We start from the raw sequence: 20,610 nt of genomic DNA on the forward strand, positions 1-20,610 counted from the left end.
TCAGTGAGACCCTCAGTATATTTCAAGAGGGACCACTCATCACTACAAATGAGACGGCCATGGGTGGCTAGGCTGTATGGAAGGGACTTCTTGGTAGGGAATGAGTGGCAGCTGTCAAAGTGGAGGTATAGCTGGTGGTTTGTAGGTTTGATATGAACGGATATAGTGATTTAGTCATCTTTGAGGTTAAGGTCAACATCTAGGAAGGTGGCTTGTTGGGTTGTGTAGGACCAGGTGAAGCCAATGGGTGAGAAGCTGTTGAGGTTCTGGAGGAATGTGGATAGTGTCCCCTCAACCTCGATCCAGTTCGCAAAGATGTCGCCAATGAATCTAAACCAAGTAAGGGGTGGGTGTTTAGGAAGGATTCCTCTAGGTGGCCCATGGATAGGTTGGCATAGGACGGTGCCACGTGGGTGCCCATAACAATACCCCAGATTTGTTTGTACATAATGCCTTCAAAGGAGAAGTAACTGTCAGAGAGGACATAGTTGGTCATGGCGGCTAGGAAGGAGGTTGCTGGTATAGAATCCATTGGGCATGGGGAAAGGTAGTATTCTATAGCATTAAGGCCAAGGCTATTGGGGGTGTTAATGTAAAGGGAGGTGGCATCAATAGTGATGAGCGGGTCATCATGTGGTAAAGGGACAGGAACAGTGGAGAGTCAGTGGCGGAAATGGTAGGTATCTTTAATATAGGAAGGTAGGTTGTAGGCAGTAGGCTGAAGGTGTTGGTCTATGACAGCAGAAATTCTCTCTGTGGGAGCACAGTAACTGGCCACAATGAGGTGTCCTGGGTGGTTGGGTTTATGTACTTTGGAAAGCATGTAGAAGGTAGGAGTGCAGAGAGTGGTAGGGGTGAGGAAATAGATGGACTGCACATAGAGGTTCTGAGATGGGCATAAGGATTTGAGGAGAGACTGGAGATCCTGCTGGATTTATGGAGTCCTTCTACCAGATAATCCATGCAGTTAGAAACAACAGTGGTGGAGGCTTTGTCAGCAGGTAGGATTATAAGGTCGGGATCAGTTTTTAGATGGTGGACTATGGTTCTTTCTGCAGATGTGAAGTTAGTTCGCATTTTGAGAGATTTGGAGAATGATGGTGAGGCAAGGTTTGAGGTTAAGAAATTCTGGAAAGTTAACAGGGGGTGATTTGGGGGGCAGTGGCGGTGGATCACGGTTGGATGGAGGAGTGACCCGAGTCAGGCAGGGTTCAACATTGGTCTTTGGTGGAGTCTGATTGGTGGCGAAAAAGTGTCTCCCTGAAGGGACCCGAAGAAGGAGAGAAGGTCTTTCACAAGTACTGCATGAATGAATTTGGGAATGGGGCAAAAGGTGAGGACTTTGGAAAGGACTGATATTTCTGCGGGGTTAAGGCTTTCAGATGGAAGGTTCATGACAGTATTTTGTGTCTGTTTATGTTCTGGATTCTGTGTGGTGGTGGGAGGAAGTTTTGGAGGGTGATCTCAAACTTTGTTAGTCATTGTCCTCACCCATCAGCCCCTTCCCTGTTCTCATTCCAGTGCTACACAGCCCTGTATTCCACCAACACACTTTTTACTTCTCTCCTTTTCTGCTACCCCACCTCTCTCTCACTCTACATCTAACCTAAATGCCCTCACCTTTCTCCACCTTGTCCCTGAATGCTTCCCAGCAGCACTTCACTGTCCCCCACCCCTACCCTGCTATCCCTCCCCCTCCCCACTCCAGCCTCCTCCTCCGTACCCGCACCTAGTTGCCTCTCCCATCATGCACTGTTGCCGCTGTTCGTAGTGTGGCTCCAGCTGCCACAGACTATGGTTTTGTGTGTGTGTGTCTCATCTATTTCTGACAAAGGCCTTGTTGGGCAAGAGCTTAGTTTGTGACAGTCTTTATGTTGTACCGATCTGCTGCTCAGCACCTCCGCTATATGGTGAGGAGCAACTATCCCTCATAATATTATTACATCCCATCCAGGATTTTCCATTGTTTGATTTTACCTAATGGCTTTTCTTCCATCCTAAGCCAATGCTATTTTCCTTTGTTATTACTCTGAAGAGCCAAAGAAACGGGTACACCTGCCTAATATCGTGTAGGTCCCCCATGAGCAGGCAGAAGTTCAACTATCCAACTTTGCATGGACTCAACTAATATCTGAAGTAGTGCTGGAGAGAACTGACACCATGAATCCTGCAGGGCTGTCCATAAATCCGTAAGAGTATGAGGGGGTGGAGATCTCTTCTGAACAGTACATTGCAAGGCATCCCAGATATGCCAAATTCTGTTCACGTCTGGGGAGTTTGGTGGCCAGTGCGAGTGTTTAAACTCAGAAGAGTGTTCCTGGAGCCACTCTGTAGCAATTCTGGACATGTGGGGTGCCGCTCTTTCCTGCTGGAAGTGCCCAAGTCCGTCGGAATGCACAATGGGCATGAATGGATGCAGGTGATCAGACAGGATGCTTACGTACATAACACCTGTCAAAGTTGTATCTGGACGTATCAGGGGTCCCATATTACTCCACCTGTACATGCCCCACACCATTACAGAGCCTCCAGCAGATTGAACAGTCCTCTTGTGACGTGTAGGGTCCATGGATTCATTAGGTTGTCTCCATACCCGTACACTTCAATCTGCTCGATACAATTTGAAATGAGACTCGTCCTACCAGGCAACATGTTTACAGTCATCAAGTGTCCAATGTCACAGGCCCAGGCAAGGTGTAAAGATTTGTGTTGTGCAGTCATCAAGGGTACACGAGTGGTCCTTTGGGTCTGAAAGCCCATATCGATGATGTTTCATTGAATGGTTTGCATGCTGACACTTGTTGATGGCCCAGCATTGAAATCTGCAGCAATCTACAGAAGGGTTGCACTTCCATCATGTTCAACAATTGTGTTCTGTCATTGTCGGTCCCGTTCTGCAGCATTTGTTTCTGGCCACAACAATGTTGGAGATTTGATGTTTTACTGGATTACTAATATTCACAGTACACTCGTGAAATGGTTGTACGGGAAAATCCCCATTCTACACTACCTCGTAGATGCTACACTCGTGCAGCAGCAGTAACAGATCTAACAACTGCACCAGGCACTTGTTGTCTTATATAGGCATTGGCGACTGTAACACCGTATTCTGCCTATTTACATATCTCTGTATTTGGATATGCATGCCTGTACTAATTTCTTAAGAGTTTCAGTGTATCTTCTAATGCATTGCTATACTCAATGTCCATCCTTCCATCTCTTCTTTCCTGTGCTTCTCTTGCTGCCTTACAAACTGCACTGCATGGTCTGCTTAGGATCCACACTGTATCACTCATCTTGGCCGCACACAACAGATGGCTACAAGACCACACTGATTGTTGGTGAAGCATCTTATGTCTCACATTACTCCCACCGATATAATTAAACCTGTACCGTCAAATTGATCACTCTCCCTGCATCACTCTCCCATATTTTCAAGTGTTATCCTCGCACCTTTCCAGTGCCACATGATCTTTTATCTCATCCTACCAACCCCTCCCCACCCCTCACGTTGATTCCATTTCATTCCAGTTTGCATCTACTAATTTCACATCATCCATTCGCATATACTGTCCCCCTTCTTCACAGTTGTCCACCCTCAGACCTGCAACCCACAATAAATTTTTTTAATTTATATTTTTTCTGCGATCTCATTGTGACTTCACAACAATTTTAGTGAGGTTTTGCATTTCACTATCGTTATAGTCTCTCAGATATCATTCCCCACCCCATTTTACATCCATTTTGTTATTTTTCCCACGTATTTGGGTGTATTTTTGCATTTTTTTCAGATGTAATTTACATTATTTACTTTTTTTTCAAGTTTTTTTCAACACCATCTGGCCACAGGGGAGCATTCCTCTTGTAACTCAGTACCGCCCAGGACTGAACCAACGAATTACATCCTCCTTCAGGGTTTTGACTACCTCTCATGTCTTGAAATGGGAAATGTCCTGCCCACTATCCTTCCAAACCCCCTCCCCCAGGAGTATTCCACCATCCAGTGAACCTACGCGATTTACTCATCCATCCCTACACAACCCCTGCCCCCCAACCCCTTACCTCATGGCTCGTATTCCTGTAATAGACCTAGATGCAAGACCTGTTCCATACATTCTGCCACCACCACCACCACCACCACCACCACCACCTACTCCAGTTTGGTCACAAACAATCGTGATCTACAAGCTAAGCTGCAACCACTGTGCTGCATTCTTTGTTGCCATGACAACCAATGAACTGTCTTTGTCTGCATGAATGACCACTGACCAACTGTGGCCAAGAAACAACTGGACCTGTTGTTGAGCACTCCGCCCAACACGACATTCTTCATTTCAACGACTGCTTCACAGCAACCTGTGCCATATGGATTCTTCCCACCAACACTAGCTTTTATGAACTGCGCAGGTGAGAACTCTCTGTGCAATATACCCTCCGTTCCCATAACCCTCCTGGTCTCAACATTCATTAGTCATTGTTCTCACCCATCCAGTCACTTCCCTGATCCCATTCTAGTACTACACAGCTTTCTGTTCCACCAATGTACTTTTTACATCTCTCCGTTTGCACTAACCCACCTCTATCCCACTCTCCTTCTAACCTCCCAACTGCAACTATCTGTCCTACCCTCTCTCCACCTCGTCCCTGCATGCTTTTTAGCAGCATTTCACTGTCCCTCGCACGTACTCTGCTATCCATCCCCCTCTGGCCCAGCCTCCTCCGTACCCCTGTGCATTGTGGACAGAGCGGCCAAAGATAGTGGTCATGTGTGAGTAAGGTGTGCGTGCATGTGTCGCCGTCGTCGTCGTCGTCATCATCATCATCATCATCATCATCATCATCATCATCATCATCATTGTGTTGTGTTCCATAATCTGTTCTTGAAGGCCTGAAATAGTAAATGTGTCTAATGTGACAGATGTCTATTCTTAATTTAATGTTTTTTTTTTCATGGATTCCTATCAATCTTTATCAGCAGCTTACCCAAGCAGACAAAGAAGTGTGGGAATAATGAGACATCAAAAAAGTCTTGGGTTTCGAAAGGACTCAAAACATCATATGTAAGGAAAGTGAAAGTATGTAAAATGGATAGGACAAATGGATATGTGGGATTGATTTTATATTGCAAGAAATACACTGACTGGCACAGAAAATGTAACACTTTGATTTCTTAAGAAAATTATTTTAAATTTTAGTCACTTTTATGACACTAACGTAATATCTTATGATAAAATATTGTGCTACAGTGTCTGAAAAAAAAAAATACAATACAATTATTAACAACCTAACACAGATGCACTTTTCAAGAAAAATTTTGAGAAAGCTAACAAAGATAAGGCAGGTGTATTTTGGATACACTTCATAGACCTCTTGTCGCATCTTCTGAAGCGTGCATCAATTCCTCCTCTACCAATCGTGGCATCAAACCTTTCAGCCATACTCTTATTAATGCATTGATGCAGCACTCCACTCATTTCAGGAGGCCCCCTCGAAGATTCTGTAGTTTCTCTGAGTAGTACTGATGGGTCCTTCTCTCCAGCTGACCTCATACATGCTCAATAGGATCCAAATCAGGGCTTCAAGCAGGCCAAGCCATTGCATGAATCTTCATTTCATCCAAGAACCCCTGCCCGATTCTCACAACATTTGGGTATGCATTGTCAAGCATTACCGTAGTTCAAAACCACAACCAGTAAATGGAGTGAAAGGCACAACATGTTCTACAAGGATTTCCTCCACACACCGATGTCATAGGAGGCTCCTCTTAGAAGGCTCCCAAGCTCCATGAGGACCAAATCTATTCCTAAAGTCATATTGATTCATGGCATCAAAACTCCACCCTGGAAAGGTGTCCTGACCGAGAATGTGCAGGGGAAATATCTTTCCCTAAGTGTCCTCCAGAGCCTCTCCCTACAGTCAGGTTATTGCAGGCCAGTTTGCAGCTCATTGGAGAACAGCAGTTGCTCCCATTGTAGTACTCTCAACCTGCGATATTCCCTTGCGAAACATAGTCAGCTGTGTGATGGTTTCTGGTGAGTTCTGGGCCTATAGCAGGTGTTCTGGATTGACGATTGGTTTCTCTCAGTATTCTTTGGATGGTTCTCTCACAAAAACTGAACCTCTTGAACTTGGTGGAACTGATTTTATGCTTCGACAGGAGTGGTATGATTGTTGGGAGAACTTCAAGTTGTAAGAAGTGTTTATCTTGTGCCGATGTTGCTCTTCTCGGACCTGATCCTGGTGTCCTTGCCTAAACTGCAAAAAACAGTGTCTTATGCTGTTCTGGCACATGTTGCAGAGCTGAGCCTGACATGTCTTATAATGAACCAACAGCCTGTTACGGCAATTGATAGTCCAACACATGCTTGACAGTTGCCAGTATCTGCTGCAATGCTTTGGCACTGTACTCCCACAGATTTTCCCACAAAGTAGTAATGGCACTACAGAAGGGTTGGTTGATAGGACACATCCTGAGTGGCAAAAGATTGTCAGTTTGTAATGGATGGAAATGTAGGGGGGTTTGTGTAAAAATTAGAGAGGGAGGCCAAAGCATGAAAACAGTAAGCAGTTTCAGATTGCTGTAGGTTGTGGTGGTTATGTGGAGATGAAGAGGCTTGCACAGGACAGACTAGTCTGGAGGTCTTCATCAAATCAAATTCGGACTGAAGACCACAACAGTAACAACTCTTATCACTTACATCTGTATTCTGCAAACCACTGTATGTGTAGTCTACTAGTATTTACCCCCTAGATGTGTAATGGTTGATGGCAAATTCCAGTGACTGATTGGCTGTGATATAATCAAACAACACCAGATAATTTTTTATTTTTATTTTTTTTACGTGCATTATATTGTGTTTCCTTGTGTTGAATTTGAGCTGTTAGTTTTTGTAGCAAGTACCGTTCATGTACAGTTATTCCTGTACTTTGGAACAATTTTCTACTAAGCCAATATCTTTCATATGTGCTATTTCTCTGTCCGCGGAATTCTGTTGCTAATAAGTGTTGAATCCAACATGTACCTTGTCAGGCATGCTGGAGGTTTATTTTATTTACTATGTGGCTCTGAATGCTCTCCAGATAGTAAGAAATAGGAGGTCAATTTAGGCTCCACTAAATCCAATATTTTGAATCATATGTGGTTTGAAATTATATAAGTGACAAAATTAATGGAAAATTTGCTGTTTTCACTTTTACATGAAATAACTGCTGTTTATTTACTTCTGATTTCACAATATTTAAATGAAACCATTGATAATAATTGTGTGTAGAGAAAACAATCCTGGAATTTTATCAGTAAACTGTCGTCAAAGTATTCCTAATGAAGTTCTCGTATTTGCCAGCCTCCAGGAAAGTTCTCGCACTCAGATTATTCTTGGGACCGAGAGCTGGCTGAAACCCAAAGTGGAAAGCTGAGAGTCATGTAATGTATAATGAACAGGCAGATTAGAGGCCATAGGAGGGGGAGTGTTCATTGCAGTTGACAATTGAGGTCGAAGATGAGTGTGACAGTGGAGTCACCTGGTCACTTACAACAGTTGTAGGTGAAACTAAGTTAATTGTTGGATGTTTTTATTGGTCACCTGATTCCGCTGTGATAGTTCTAGAGTTATTCAAAGAAATTCTATGGTCAGTAGCGTGTAAATACCCAGGTCATCCAACACTACTTGGAGGCAAATTTAACCTGCCGAGTGTAGACTGGGATGTCTATGGATTCATTGCGGGGGCTACAGACAGACAGTTACACAAAATAATTTTGAACAGATTTTTATAATGTGACTGTCAACAGCCATTAAACAATGTATAAGATGCATATTTGAACCATCAGCTGCTTTTGTTTTAAACCCAAATATCTATCGGTTTCAATCTTGGGCCATCTTCACATATAAGAGTTAAAATGGTTTAAGCCACCATATTGCATTAGTCATAACTTAAAATGATTAGCACATTCCATGAATGTAAATATATGACGCAGTACTTTAGAAACAAACATATGAATACTGATCTATATACATTTAGTATTCGTATGTTTGCATCTAAAGTCCTGTGAAAAGCTGCTGTTGGTAGATAGAATCTGGATGGTGCAGGCTGTGAAGCAGTCATTAAAGTGAAGGATAAAATTGATGGATAATATGACTTTTGTATATCATGATATTGCCTTTGCCAGCATTTTCCAGTTCCTAATTACGTTAGATACACAATAACAGAATTCCATCCTTGATGTTTCCTTTCTTGGTTAGCTTACTTCCTATATATTTGAAACCCTCTACTCCTTTAATAATTGTTTCATTGCAGCTTACATCGTTCATTTTCTGTCTGTTTTTACTGATGTCTGTAACTAATGTATGCTGTACTTCAGTTGGCAGAAATATCATTTTGGGCACATTTAGTTACAGCTGCTAAGGTAGCATTTAGTCACCATGTACACCTTTGCACAAGAAATTGCTTATTTCTTGTAAAAAGTAAAACATGTAAATATTTGTGGCATACAGGTTTCAGTACAACACTTCAACAGGAAATGGTCATTTTGTTGACAAGAGAAGGATAATTAGAGGACAATGCTGTGTTATATTAAGCATGAAAGTGTCTAGTTTTAACATTTTGTGTATTGTCAAGTAGTTGAGCTTAATTTGGTTGCAGTTAGACTTTGATTCTGCTCAAACTATCAAAATAGTAGACACTTTTTTCTTTTTCTTGAGCTACTTATTTTTGTTCAATAGTCAGATAACTAATACACTCTGACAATGATTGTCTGCTGATAAATATTCATAACTATACAACTCTCCACTTTATGAATGGGCTGTGCCATTTTGACTTGGTTCCTCTAGCAGTGTGCTGCAACACTGTGGTGTGAGGATTTCAGTGTGTAACAAGACAGTAGAAATGCTACCTGCAGATAAACAAACAATTCATTATGTGAAACTTCCTGGCAGATTAAAACTGTGTGCCCGACCGAGACTCGAACTCGGGACCTTTGCCTTTCGCGGGCAAGTGCTCTACCATCTGAGCTACCGAAGCCCGACTCACGGCCGGTCCTCACAGCTTCACTTCTGCCAGTATCTCATCTCCTACCTTCCAAACTTTACAGAAGCTCTCCTGCGAACCTTGTAGAACTAGCACTCCTGAAAGAAAGGATACTGCGGAGACATGGCTTAGCCACAGCCTGGGGGATGTTTTCAGAATGAGATCTCATTCCAGAATGAGCTGTTGTTGGACAAATGTGTTCCCATTTTTTATTTAATTGGTTTGACCTGCGAAGGAGCACATGAAATAACTTACGTCTTTTATTCTTTGTTTCCAATGTTTTTCATTATTTCCATATGTTGCTGGCATCTTTCTTTTTCCATGTTGCACCTGTCTTTTTATTTGTTTTATCTTGGAAACACTTGAAACCTTTTACTTTTGATCCGAACTTTTCACTTTCTCCTATTTCTTCCTGTATTATTTACATTTCTCCCAGGTCTGCCTTAATTTCTTTGATCCCTGTCATGGATGTTTTTTGGTTTCTGTCAAAAAAGTTAAAAATTCTTTTTGCATCCTCTTTTCGCCTAGCCATTTTAGATGTCCATAGACTAAATCTCTTTTCTTCCTCATCATATCTGATGTTGATTCTGTTAGTTTTAATGTTGATTCTGTTAGTTTTACAGTTTCTTTATTGGTTCTTAATTTCCATTTGCCATTCTCACATTTTGGTCCCAAGACTTTCGTGATTATTTTTATTACCTTCTTTTCTATTTCACCTAATTGTTTAGCTGCACTTAAGGAAAGGCAATCTGGTTACTTAAGGAAAGGCAATCTGGTTTGTGGGCACTGTTGTAGTGCCAGAGTTCTGCAATTATTATTGTTATTCTTATTAGAATGTGTGACTGATAAAGTATACTGTTACTGCAGTGAAATATTTGTTGCTTGTGTAGAAAGTGCTGCTGATTAATTGAACAGTTAAATGTGAAGAGGCCATCCAAAAATTTATATTCAGACTTGCACTGAACATGTCAAGGGAATATGTAATGACCTCTGACAACAATGACTTTCTGTTACAGTATCTGTAAAGTTACAATGAGCAGATATTCAAGCGACTCAAACTCTAGTCGAGGAGAAGATCATTATCGGAAGAAAAAAAAGTCAAATAGAAGTGGAGGAAGGTAAGACAAATGCATTTTTTACTATTAAAATTCTGTTTCTAATTGAGAATGCTGTTTGATGATGATTACTGTTCCAGGTCAAGAAGCTGTTCATACTCCAGCAGTGACAGTAGTTATTCTAAACGGCACTCACGAAAGCACAAGAAGGGAAAACATCACCACTCTCATAGTAGGGATCATTATGGCAAAAGGTAAAATTTTAAAGAAGTTGTTAATATTAAATTTCCTTTTAAAACTGAATTGTCTTCCAGAACCTGTCTTTTACTTTCCAGAATGCTCAATGACCAGTCACACTCAAAAAATAGGACCCATAGCAGGCGATCCAGAGAGAGATCAAGGTCACTATCAAGAGAGAGATCACATGACCGTATAATATCCAGATCTAAAAAGAAGGTTAAAAGGCATTCTAGGTCCCGATCTCCATCAAAGTCCAGACACAGATATAGATCTTACTCGAGATCACTATCGAAAGACAAATCGAGATCACGTTCACGTTCCGTACAGAGATCTCTGTCACAGAGTTCGAGAGACTCCCAGCTGTATACTAAAATGAAGACAGAGAAACAAGATCAAAAAGAAAACAGTGAAGTTAATGAAGGACAGAAAGAAAATGGAAAAAGTTTGAAAGAGCAAATTACAGAAAGTGCAGAAAAGATTCTTGGGATTACTGGTAAGTATACTGTAAAAAAAGAGGTACCATAAAAATTTCTAACAGTTAAACATGTAAATCAAAAACTTGAAGTTACAGGAATCACTTCTCTGGGACCATCACAAAGTGTTTTGGACAAATTGAATAGTCCTGGATTTGAGCAGAAATCATTTGTATCAACAAAATCTGCTGGGAGAATAGCGGATAAAGCACTGGAAGTTGAAGTAGAAGCACCTGCTCCGCCACTGTTAACAAATGATGATGATCCAAAAAGTATATTTCACTCAAGAGTAAGTATTCATAAATTTTCACTTTTGTCATGTGCTATAAGTATATTCCATTTTTTGTGAGGAGCTAAATGCTTCAACACAGTGACACTGCAGTATGTTAGAGACGTCAAGGGAATACAGAATTTAAATGTCTTTAAAAAAATAAACAATGAGGCTGTCACAACCATATACTATTGCTTCAAATATTTTTTGACTCGCTGTCCAAAACACAAGAGGACCATGTTGCTGAAGGCAAAAATTTGTAAGCGGTGCAATACAGATCGGTCTCAGCTGCAGTTGCATAAACCCTTGGCTTCAAAATAATAATCTGCAAAAGCACTCAAGAAAATATAGTATGTTCATGAAATAAATAACAAATGGAAAAAATGTGTCGTACATTTGCGAGTCTGGCAATAGACCGAGTCTATCAGATAAATATTAACGTACTAAATCTGTCAACAAATAAGATTGTTGAATGGCTGAAGAAGACAATGTCAATGATACGACACACAGAGCAAACAGTTACATATAGTGTAGGCTTCTCATCCAGGCCGTGGAAGGCGAAGTGAGGTCTATTGGCTGCCATGTCATCCTCTGCCTTTCAGCTTCATGCAGATGCACAGTATGGAGGGGCATGTGATTGGTACACTGCTCTCCTGGTTCTTTTACAAACTTTCTAGACCATGGAGTCGCTACTGTTTGGTCGGGTAGCTGCTAAGTTGGCATCATGAAGCTGAGTGCACCCCCTACCAGTTCTCCCAACAAGGAAAAATACTTGGCAGTACTGGGAACTGAACCTGGGTCCTCCATATGGCAGCCATCTGTGCTGACCACTCAGCTACCGAGGCCAACCTAAATGTTGTGTAGTGCTTCATAAGGACATGGAGACACTGAATGCTGAGTTATCTGGAAACTAACTTCTGTTAGTCTCCAAATAAAATATGTTAACTTTTGCATAATCACAATTCATATTTATGGACTTATCATCTCTCTTAACAAACTGACAAATTTCCTCTGCCTAAAATTCTGCAACCTGGAACTTTTGGACTCCACCAGCACATAACTTGTGGCATCCTACTTGTTTAATCATGATGTCATGGAAAAATCCTTACAGAAGTCTATGGGGAGTTGTCCGACTTGATACGTAGTGAGACACTCTTTATTTATTACCAACAGATGGCTCAAATGTCAACTTTGTTGCCACTTGCAGCACTGACAATCTATGGTCCCCAAGTCCAAGAACATTGTCTCCTATGTTTTTACATACAGACGTAATAAGGATTAATAATTTATAACTATCTGAAACTGATAATGTGGTTTGTCACATTACTCTAATGTCTTAAAGACTTTAGTACTTACTTTTAATTTTATTTCTTTGTTAGTGTGGAGCATATGTGGCCATAGGATGCAAAGAAAATAGGTTGAAGACCTTCAGGTTCTTTGTGTTCACTTCTCTTTGGCAACACCACTTAATGACCAGTAACACATTGGTTCTCACAAACAGGGTAGCCTTTTGTTTCAGTGTCTACTGAAGTTTCTTTACATGTCTAGCTCTGTAGTGCCAAATTGAGGAGCAAATCTCCATGGTTGTAGAATAAGTTAATAAATGAAATTAACATCAGAAAAATAACAGGTAAAATAAAATGTACATGAATCCTCTGCAGACTACAAGATGTAAGTATATTATTGACACAGTTAACAATAAAACGTGTATGAAAAAAAAAAAAAATGTAAATTAGTTACGAACTACAGCATGCATACACTTCAACATGTAAATGACACTAGAGATATTTAGATTTATGTTATGACATGTTCAATATGCCTGCCATCATTCGCGATGATGTGGTGCGGACAAATAATGAAATCCTGCATGACCCTTGGAACTGTGGGAACATTAATGCTGTCCATAACATTCTGAATGGCTGTTCTCAGCTTAGCAATGGTTTTGGGGTTTTTGCAGTACATCTTGTCTTTATATAGCCCCACAAAAAGGAGTTGCATGTGTTCAGATCCAGGGAATATGGCAGCCAATCGAGGCCCATGGCAGTAGCCTGTGGGTAACCAAGAGTCAGAATGCAGTCCCCAAAGTGCTGCATCAAGCACTCTCCTGCTTTGATGAGGTTGACCTCCATCTTGCATGAACCACACCTTATCAAAATCATGGTCACTTTTGATAATGGGGATGAAATCATCTTCCAAAACCTTCATGTATTCTTCAGTAGTCACCGTGCCATCAAGGAGCATCTTACAGATTATTTCGTGACAGGACATTGCACACCACATAGTCACCTGTTGAGGATAAAGAGACTTCTCGATCATGAAATGCAGATTCTCAGTCCCTCAAATGCACCAATTTTTCTTATTCACGAACCCGTCCAAATGAAAGTGGGCTTCGTCGCTAAACCAAACCATACACCGCATATTAATTCCCGTCATGCCCTGTGGCCAGCCGTGCAGTTTGAACGCCCTAATGCAAACCGTTCAGAAGTTATGATGATTTTATTTCATGTAGTTCAATAATTGTCACCCTCTACACTCAGACTTCCCATTCTTGAGCCAAAAATATCGATTATGAATGAAATAGTTACACCAGAGTATAATGCTGTAAGTCATAAGCAAATGCAAATAAGAAAAGTAGACTGATTTCATGTTGGACTATCACTTATGGCAGATGGCGTTTGAATGGTAAGTATAGCAGTATTCAGTTTTTGAACAAGATGTTGAACAAGGGGTTTCCATGACAGCTTACTATCTATCTGAAAACCTGGAACTTGAATTGTTCAGACTCGCTAATCGTATGCCCATACAAATAAAGCAGTTTCTGCACCAGTCAGACTGATGCAGAAACTATTGTATTTGTATTGAACAACAGTTACAGCCCTCACAATGACATCCCTTATGGACAAAATATTCATATGCCCATTGTGTGTAATCAAAATGTGAGTTTTAGTTTAGTTTTGTCTAATAAAATGTAAAAACTGAGTCTTACTGTGATTTACCACCAATTTATTTTCTAAAAGCCATAATTGTATGTCTTGAACAGCACTATTTGATACATTGACCACTCCACACTCAGCTTCTTTCACTACCAAGCTAGTATCATCAGCAAAAAGAAATATTTTAAAATCACGTCATATTAGAAGGCATTCTTGTGAACAGTACAACATGTAGTTGCAAAACCAGAGGAATGGATGTGGCCTTCAGTACCAGTGGTCAAGTAGCTCCAATGAAATCTTCACGAGTGTTGCCACTGTGTCACTATTTCTTTTGTGAAAACAGTTTCTGTTGTTGCAGTCCAACATTTAAACACTTTATAATCGAAACCACAGCTAGTCTGAAAGTCATCTTGTAAATGGGTTTTATTCCAAACATACATCACTTTTAGTGAAAGAAACTGTTTAAAAGATAATTACAATTTGAACAATAATAGGGTTTCGTTAGTGCAGAGTTCTAGATACTTATAAAATGCACCCTGAAACAGTGCTCATTTTCACTGATAACATTTACAACTTCGAGTGAAACATTTTCTTGTACACCAGCAGAAATGACACACAAGTGAAAAACATTCAAAAATTAGTGCAGGCGTTATTTGGCACAGATCACTGAAAACATACAGTGTTGTAAAGTACTCATATTTCTGTGTCACTAATTTTCAGCTTTTTCACTCTGGCCATGAGAAGACTATTAGCTGTGGGAGTCCTCAAATTCTATCTTCAACAATGAACCCATCATATTTTGTGCAATGTAGAAATGAAATTTTTATGTTTCTCTGTGGACAACAATGGAGAAAATAATGCCAAACTGCGCATCACTATTGGGAAAGCATTGACGGGTTTCACAGATCAATCTGTAGCTTTCACGAATCTCAAAAGTAAATTGATGCTTGTGTGCCATTGAATAAATATGCGAGACAGCAGACATAGCCTATGAACCAAACAGTGTCCAATTTTATTGCTGTAGGCTAAAGTATATGCAACAATGAAAATAACTTCATGTACTGTAATAATTGCCTGCATTTCGTACTAACAGGACACTGAAGTTGGAAGAGAAATTGGAAATGCTTAGAATTTTTATATGATGAATTAGATTATACTGATATTGATATTTAGAATATTACAGGATTTTGTGCAATTTAAAAAAAAAAGGACAGATACTAATAATTTCATGTGACTCAGAGCAAGTATTTCAATTAGACACCAGTGTGGCAACTTGTGTGCCCCTAACCTATTCGAGTTGTACAACTGGGGAAAATGACACTTGGTTCGGATTCCATGTTAAACTGTAGGTCACCTTTCCCTTTTCGGATAACTGGGATAAGCTATCAAATTTGTGCCTATGTTGTTGTTAGACTTGTCTTATGTTGTACAGGATTGCAGAATGTTGATATTAAACCTTCTGTTGCTGGTAGTGTCATGAATGGGAGATGCAATAAAATTGAGGTGGTAAAATAGAATGTAAATTGATATCAATATAATAGAAGGAAACATTCCACGTGGGAAAAATTATATATAAAAACAAAGATGAGGTGACTTACCGAACGAAAGCGCTGGCAGGTCGATAGACACACAAACAAACACAAACATACACACAAAATTCAAGCTTTCGCAACAAACTGTTGCCTCATCAGGAAAGAGGGAAGGAGAGGGGAAGACGAAAGGAAGTGGGTTTTAAGGGAGAGGGTAAGGAGTCATTCCAATCCCGGGAGCGGAAAGACTTACCTTAGGGGGAAAAAAGGACAGGTATACACTCGCACATATCCATCCACACAAGCAGACATATTTAAAGACTGTCTGCTTGTGTCTGTATGTGTGGATGGATATGTGCGTGTGTGCGAGTGTATACCTGTCCTTTTTTCCCCCTAAGGTAAGTCTTTCCGCTCCCGGGATTGGAATGACTCCTTACCCTCTCCCTTAAAACCCACTTCCTTTTGTCTTCCCCTCTCCTTCCCTCTTTCCTGATGAGGCAACAGTTTGTTGCGAAAGCTTGAATTTTGTGTGTATGTTTGTGTTTGTTTGTGTGTCTATCGACCTGCCAGCGCTTTCGTTCGGTAAGTCACCTCATCTTTGTTTTTATATATAAAGAATGTAAATTGAGGTATATGTGTCTCATTAAAATTATCCTAGCCCCACCGTACTTACTTACTACTATAAATGGGTCATGAAACAAATCCTTCATCCACTAGCATATAATGTGCACCATCCTGAGGTGACTTTTACATATAATCTAAAACGTTGATGTGACTTTTGTTTAAGCCAAAACATAGTGAAGCAGCTGAAATATGATTCCAAAATGAGGCTGCAAAAATGACATAGTAGAAAGTTTAATTAGGTATTCAGGTATTCGACCTATTTTTGTAAAATCCTGTGATAGTATATCCTCTAAAGCAGCGAAGATATAAAATTGTTATTTATATGTAAAGTGCTTAAGCAATCAAAGTAATGTGACAAACTGGAATATCGGTAGCAGATAGTTAAAAGTATTAGCTACGGTTACATCTGTATTTTGGTCTTGGGATCATGGAGTACATAGTGCACCAATTTGTTATTTAATCAATGTGCTGGTAATCAAATAGGGACAAAACCAAGAATGCAGTTTTTTATTGTTGAATTTTACTGGACTGTGGCTACAGTAATTCTAAATATTTTGCGCAGAAAAAATTACCACTTCTTTATGAACGTAGTCTCCTTTAACTTCTAAAAAAGCACTGTATAATTCTGTGTTTGTTGCATAAAGCATGTCAAGTTCAAAAGTGCCAATTGAGTTTGATGTGCAGACAAATAGCGTAAAACTAGGCATGAGAAATACAAACACAGGTTTCCAGTGTGTAAACACGATTCTGTGGCCCTCTGAAAATCCAGATTCAAATACTTGCTTGGGCAACTTGCGGAATGAGCTGATAGCCTATACCTTCATTTATGGCTCATCCTATGTGCAATTTGGTAGGCCAGCAATGCCAGACACACAGTGAAAATTCGGTCGTTTCATTGGAGCTTTTAATTCGTTCGGTGTCCATGAGAAAGAGCTGTATTAAACACAGTACATGTAGTGCCTGCTGATGGAAACAAAGTGGAAATCATGGGCCATTGAATGTCATAGAAAATGTCTTATGAGAATGAAGTCTTTCACGGTGGCACTTATATGTAAAACTTTCTCGATTTTCTTGCTGTGTCAATTCGGGATAAAATCTCAAGCTTTTGACAATAGCCTCTGTTGTCGTCATCAGGAGGAACTGATTGTCTTCACTGATGCTGTGTTGGCCTTGTATAGCCCGTGGACGACTTGTGATTGGTTGGCGATTATGTACTGCTGCCGCAGACGGTGTCAATGTGTGCGCTGGTGGCGCCACCGATTCCGTTAGAACGTAAACCTTGGAAGGAATGTCTCGTCTCTGCTGCTTCTGTGCATGGAGCGCTCGTTTCCATGCATCACTCAGATAGTATCCGCTATCATGGTTAAAGTTCTTCTCGCTCATTCTTATTTCAACAGCCTCCTTAATAACATAATCCCAGTATGTGGAGGCATGGGACAAAATTTTTGTTTGATTGAACAGTATTTTATGTTGGTTCGTGAGGCTGTGCTCCGCAATTGTTGATTTCTCCAGTTCTCTGTTTTTAATATGCCATTGGTATTCTGGACAGCGGTCAGAAACTGTATGAATGGTCTGATCTACATAATTGCTTCCACACTCATAAAGGCTATTATAAATTCCAGGGACCCTGAGACTGTCCTTAACAGGGCGCATCATCTCCTTAATTCTCTTAGGACGACAAAAAATTGGTCTTATACCCCGTCTACCCAGGAATCTTCCTATTTTGCTGGATATAGAGCCACAGAATGGAAGGACTGCAATTGGTGTTTCATCCTGTGAGTGTGCAGCATTTTCACGTTTCCTTTTGGAACATGTACTTCAGATGGTTAATTTTTGACTTCAAGTGGTCCTTGTCAGAAACCATTTTTGCTCTGTATACCAACGTGTTCAAAATGGCTCTCTTCTGAACAGGGAGATGGAAACTCTGTGCATTAAGGTATAAATCGTTATGCGCCGGCTTAAGGTACACAGAGTGGTCGAGATGCCCATTCACCCGTTGTGCTAAAACGTCTAAGAATGGCAACCTTACTTCCTTCTCCATCGCGACAGTGAACCAGGTGTTCGGATGTATGCTGTTTGTGTGTTCTCTGATTTGTTTCAGAGCTTCTGCGCTGTGTGGCCAGACAATAAATGTATCATCAACTTAATGATAAAATAATGATGGATGGAGGGAGCCGAATTTAATGCACATTGCTCAAAATTCTCCATAAAAAGTTAGCCAGTGATGGAGACAACAGAGAGCCCATTGCCATGCTGTCCGTCATTTCATAAAATGTATTACCATACAAGAAGTAGGTGGTCGTCACCACAAGTCGGAACAACTTTATAGTTTCAGGAGGAAAAAGATCCGCCAGCATTTTCAAAGTGTTCTCCACAGGAACTTTTGTAAACAGTGATGCCACATCCAGGCTGACTAAAATGTCATTTGGACTAACTCTAATCTTTTTGATTTTCTCAATGAACATCTGGGAGTTTTTGATGTGATGTTCACACTGGCCGGCTGTAAGTCATCGACTTTGTTAGGTATTTGGCCATCTTGTAGGTAGGAGAACCAATTGCACTGACTATAAGTCTCAAGTAGTGAAGGCAGCAGAGGATAAAATAGGTAAAAAGACGAGGGCTAGTAGAAGTCCTTGGGTAACAGAAGAAATATTGAATTTAATTGATGAAAGGAGAAAATATAAAAACGCAGTAAATGAAGCAGGCAAAAAGGAATACAAATGTCTCAAAAATGAGATCGACAGGAAGTGCAAAATGGCTAAGCAGGGATGGCTAGAGGACAAATGTAAGGATGTAGAGGCTTATCTCACTAGGGGTAAGATAGATTCTGCTTACAGGAAAATTAGAGAGACCTACTTGTATGAATATCAAGAGCCCAGATGGAAACCCAGTTCTGAGCAAAGAATCGAAAGCAGAAAGGTGGAAGGAGTATATAGAGGGTCTATACAAGGGCGCTGTACTTGAGGACAATATTATGGAAATGGAAGAGGACGTAGATGAAGATGAAATGGGAGATATGATACTGTGTGAAGAGTTTGACAGAGCACTGAAAGACCTGAGTCAAAACAAGGCCCCGGGAGTAGACAACATTCCATTAGAACTACTGATGGCCTTGGGAGAGCCAGTCATGACAAAACTCTACCATCTGGTGAGCAAGATGTATGAGACAGGCAAAATACCCACAGACTTCAAGAAGAACATAATGATTCCAATCCCAAAGAAAGCAGGTGTTGACAGATGTGAAAATTACCGAACTATCAGTTTAATAAGTCACAGCTGCAAAATACTAACGCGAATTCTTTACAGGCGAATGGAAAAACTGATAGAAGCCGCCCTCGGGGAAGATCAGTTTGGATTCAGTAGAAATGTTGGAACACGTGAGGCAATACTGACCTTACGACTTATCTTAGAAGAAAGATTAAGGAAAGGCAAACCTACGTTTCTAACATTTGTAGACTTAGAGAAAGCTTTTGACAATGTTGACTGGAATACTCTCTTTCAAATTCTAAAGGTGGCAGGGGTAAAATACAGGGAGCGAAAGGCTATTTACAATTTGTACAGAAACCAGATGGCAATTATAAGAGTCAAGGGGCATGGAAGGGAAGCAGTGGTTGGAAAGGGAGTGAGACAGGGTTGTAGCCGTTCCCCGATGTTATTCAATCTGTATATTGAGCAAGCAGTGAAGGAAACAAAGAAAAATTCGGAGTAGGTATTAAAATCCATGGAGAAGAAATAAAATCTTTGAGGTTCGCCGATGACATTGTAATTCTGTCAGAGACAGCAAAGGACTTGGAAGAGCAGTTGAATGGAATGGACAGTGTCTTGAAAGGAGACTATAAGATGAACATCAACAAAAGCAAAACGAGGATAATGGAATGTAGTCGAATTAAGTCGGGTAATGCTGAGGGAATTAGATTAGGAAATGAGACACTTAAAGTAGTAAAGGAGTTTTGCTATTTGGGGAGCAAAATAACTGATGATGGTCGAAGTAGAGAGGATATAAAATGTAGACTGGCAATGGCAAGGAAAGCATTTCTGAAGAAGAGAAATTTGTTAACATCATGTATAGAATTAAGTGTCAGGAAGTCGTTTGTGAAAGTATTTGTATGGAGTGTAGCCATGTATGGAAGTGAAACATGGACGATAAATAGTTTGGACAAGAAGAGAATAGAAGCTTTCAAAATGTGGTGCTACAGAAGAATGCTGAAGATTAGATGGGTAGATCACATAACTAATGAGGAGGTACTGAATAGAATTGGGGAGAAGAGGAATTTGTGGCACAACTTGACAAGAAGAAGGGACTGGTTGGTAGGACATGTTCTGAGGCATCAAGGGATCACAAATTTAGCATTGGAGGGCAGCGTGGAGGGTAAAAATCGTAGAGGGAGACCAAGAGATGAATACACTAAGCAGATTCAGAAGGACATAGGTTGTAGTAAGTACTGGGATATGAAGAAGCTT

The 20,610-nt window shown here is 40.4% G+C and overlaps 1 protein-coding gene across 5 annotated transcripts in view; it reads left to right on the forward strand.

The window, feature by feature from the left end:
* The window catches only part of LOC126481619 (serine/arginine-rich splicing factor 4-like), a 56,380-nt gene that overhangs the window by 22,251 nt on the left and 13,519 nt on the right, over nt 1–20,610 (forward strand). For 4 of the 5 annotated variants that reach the window (XM_050105503.1, XM_050105507.1, XM_050105505.1 and 1 more), the window contains exons 2-5: nt 10,041–10,142; nt 10,220–10,333; nt 10,415–10,812; nt 10,885–11,081. In XM_050105503.1, coding sequence (XP_049961460.1) covers nt 10,057–10,142; nt 10,220–10,333; nt 10,415–10,812; nt 10,885–11,081 — 795 coding nt within the window. In that variant the 5' untranslated portion in view covers nt 10,041–10,056. The remainder of the gene's footprint in view (nt 1–10,040; nt 10,143–10,219; nt 10,334–10,414; nt 10,813–10,884; nt 11,082–20,610) is intronic. The other variant, XM_050105506.1, reaches the window with a different exon arrangement.

The sequence above is a fragment of the Schistocerca serialis genome, chromosome 5 (genome assembly GCF_023864345.2).
Source record: "Schistocerca serialis cubense isolate TAMUIC-IGC-003099 chromosome 5, iqSchSeri2.2, whole genome shotgun sequence".
Classification (NCBI taxonomy): Eukaryota; Metazoa; Arthropoda; class Insecta; order Orthoptera; family Acrididae; genus Schistocerca; species Schistocerca serialis.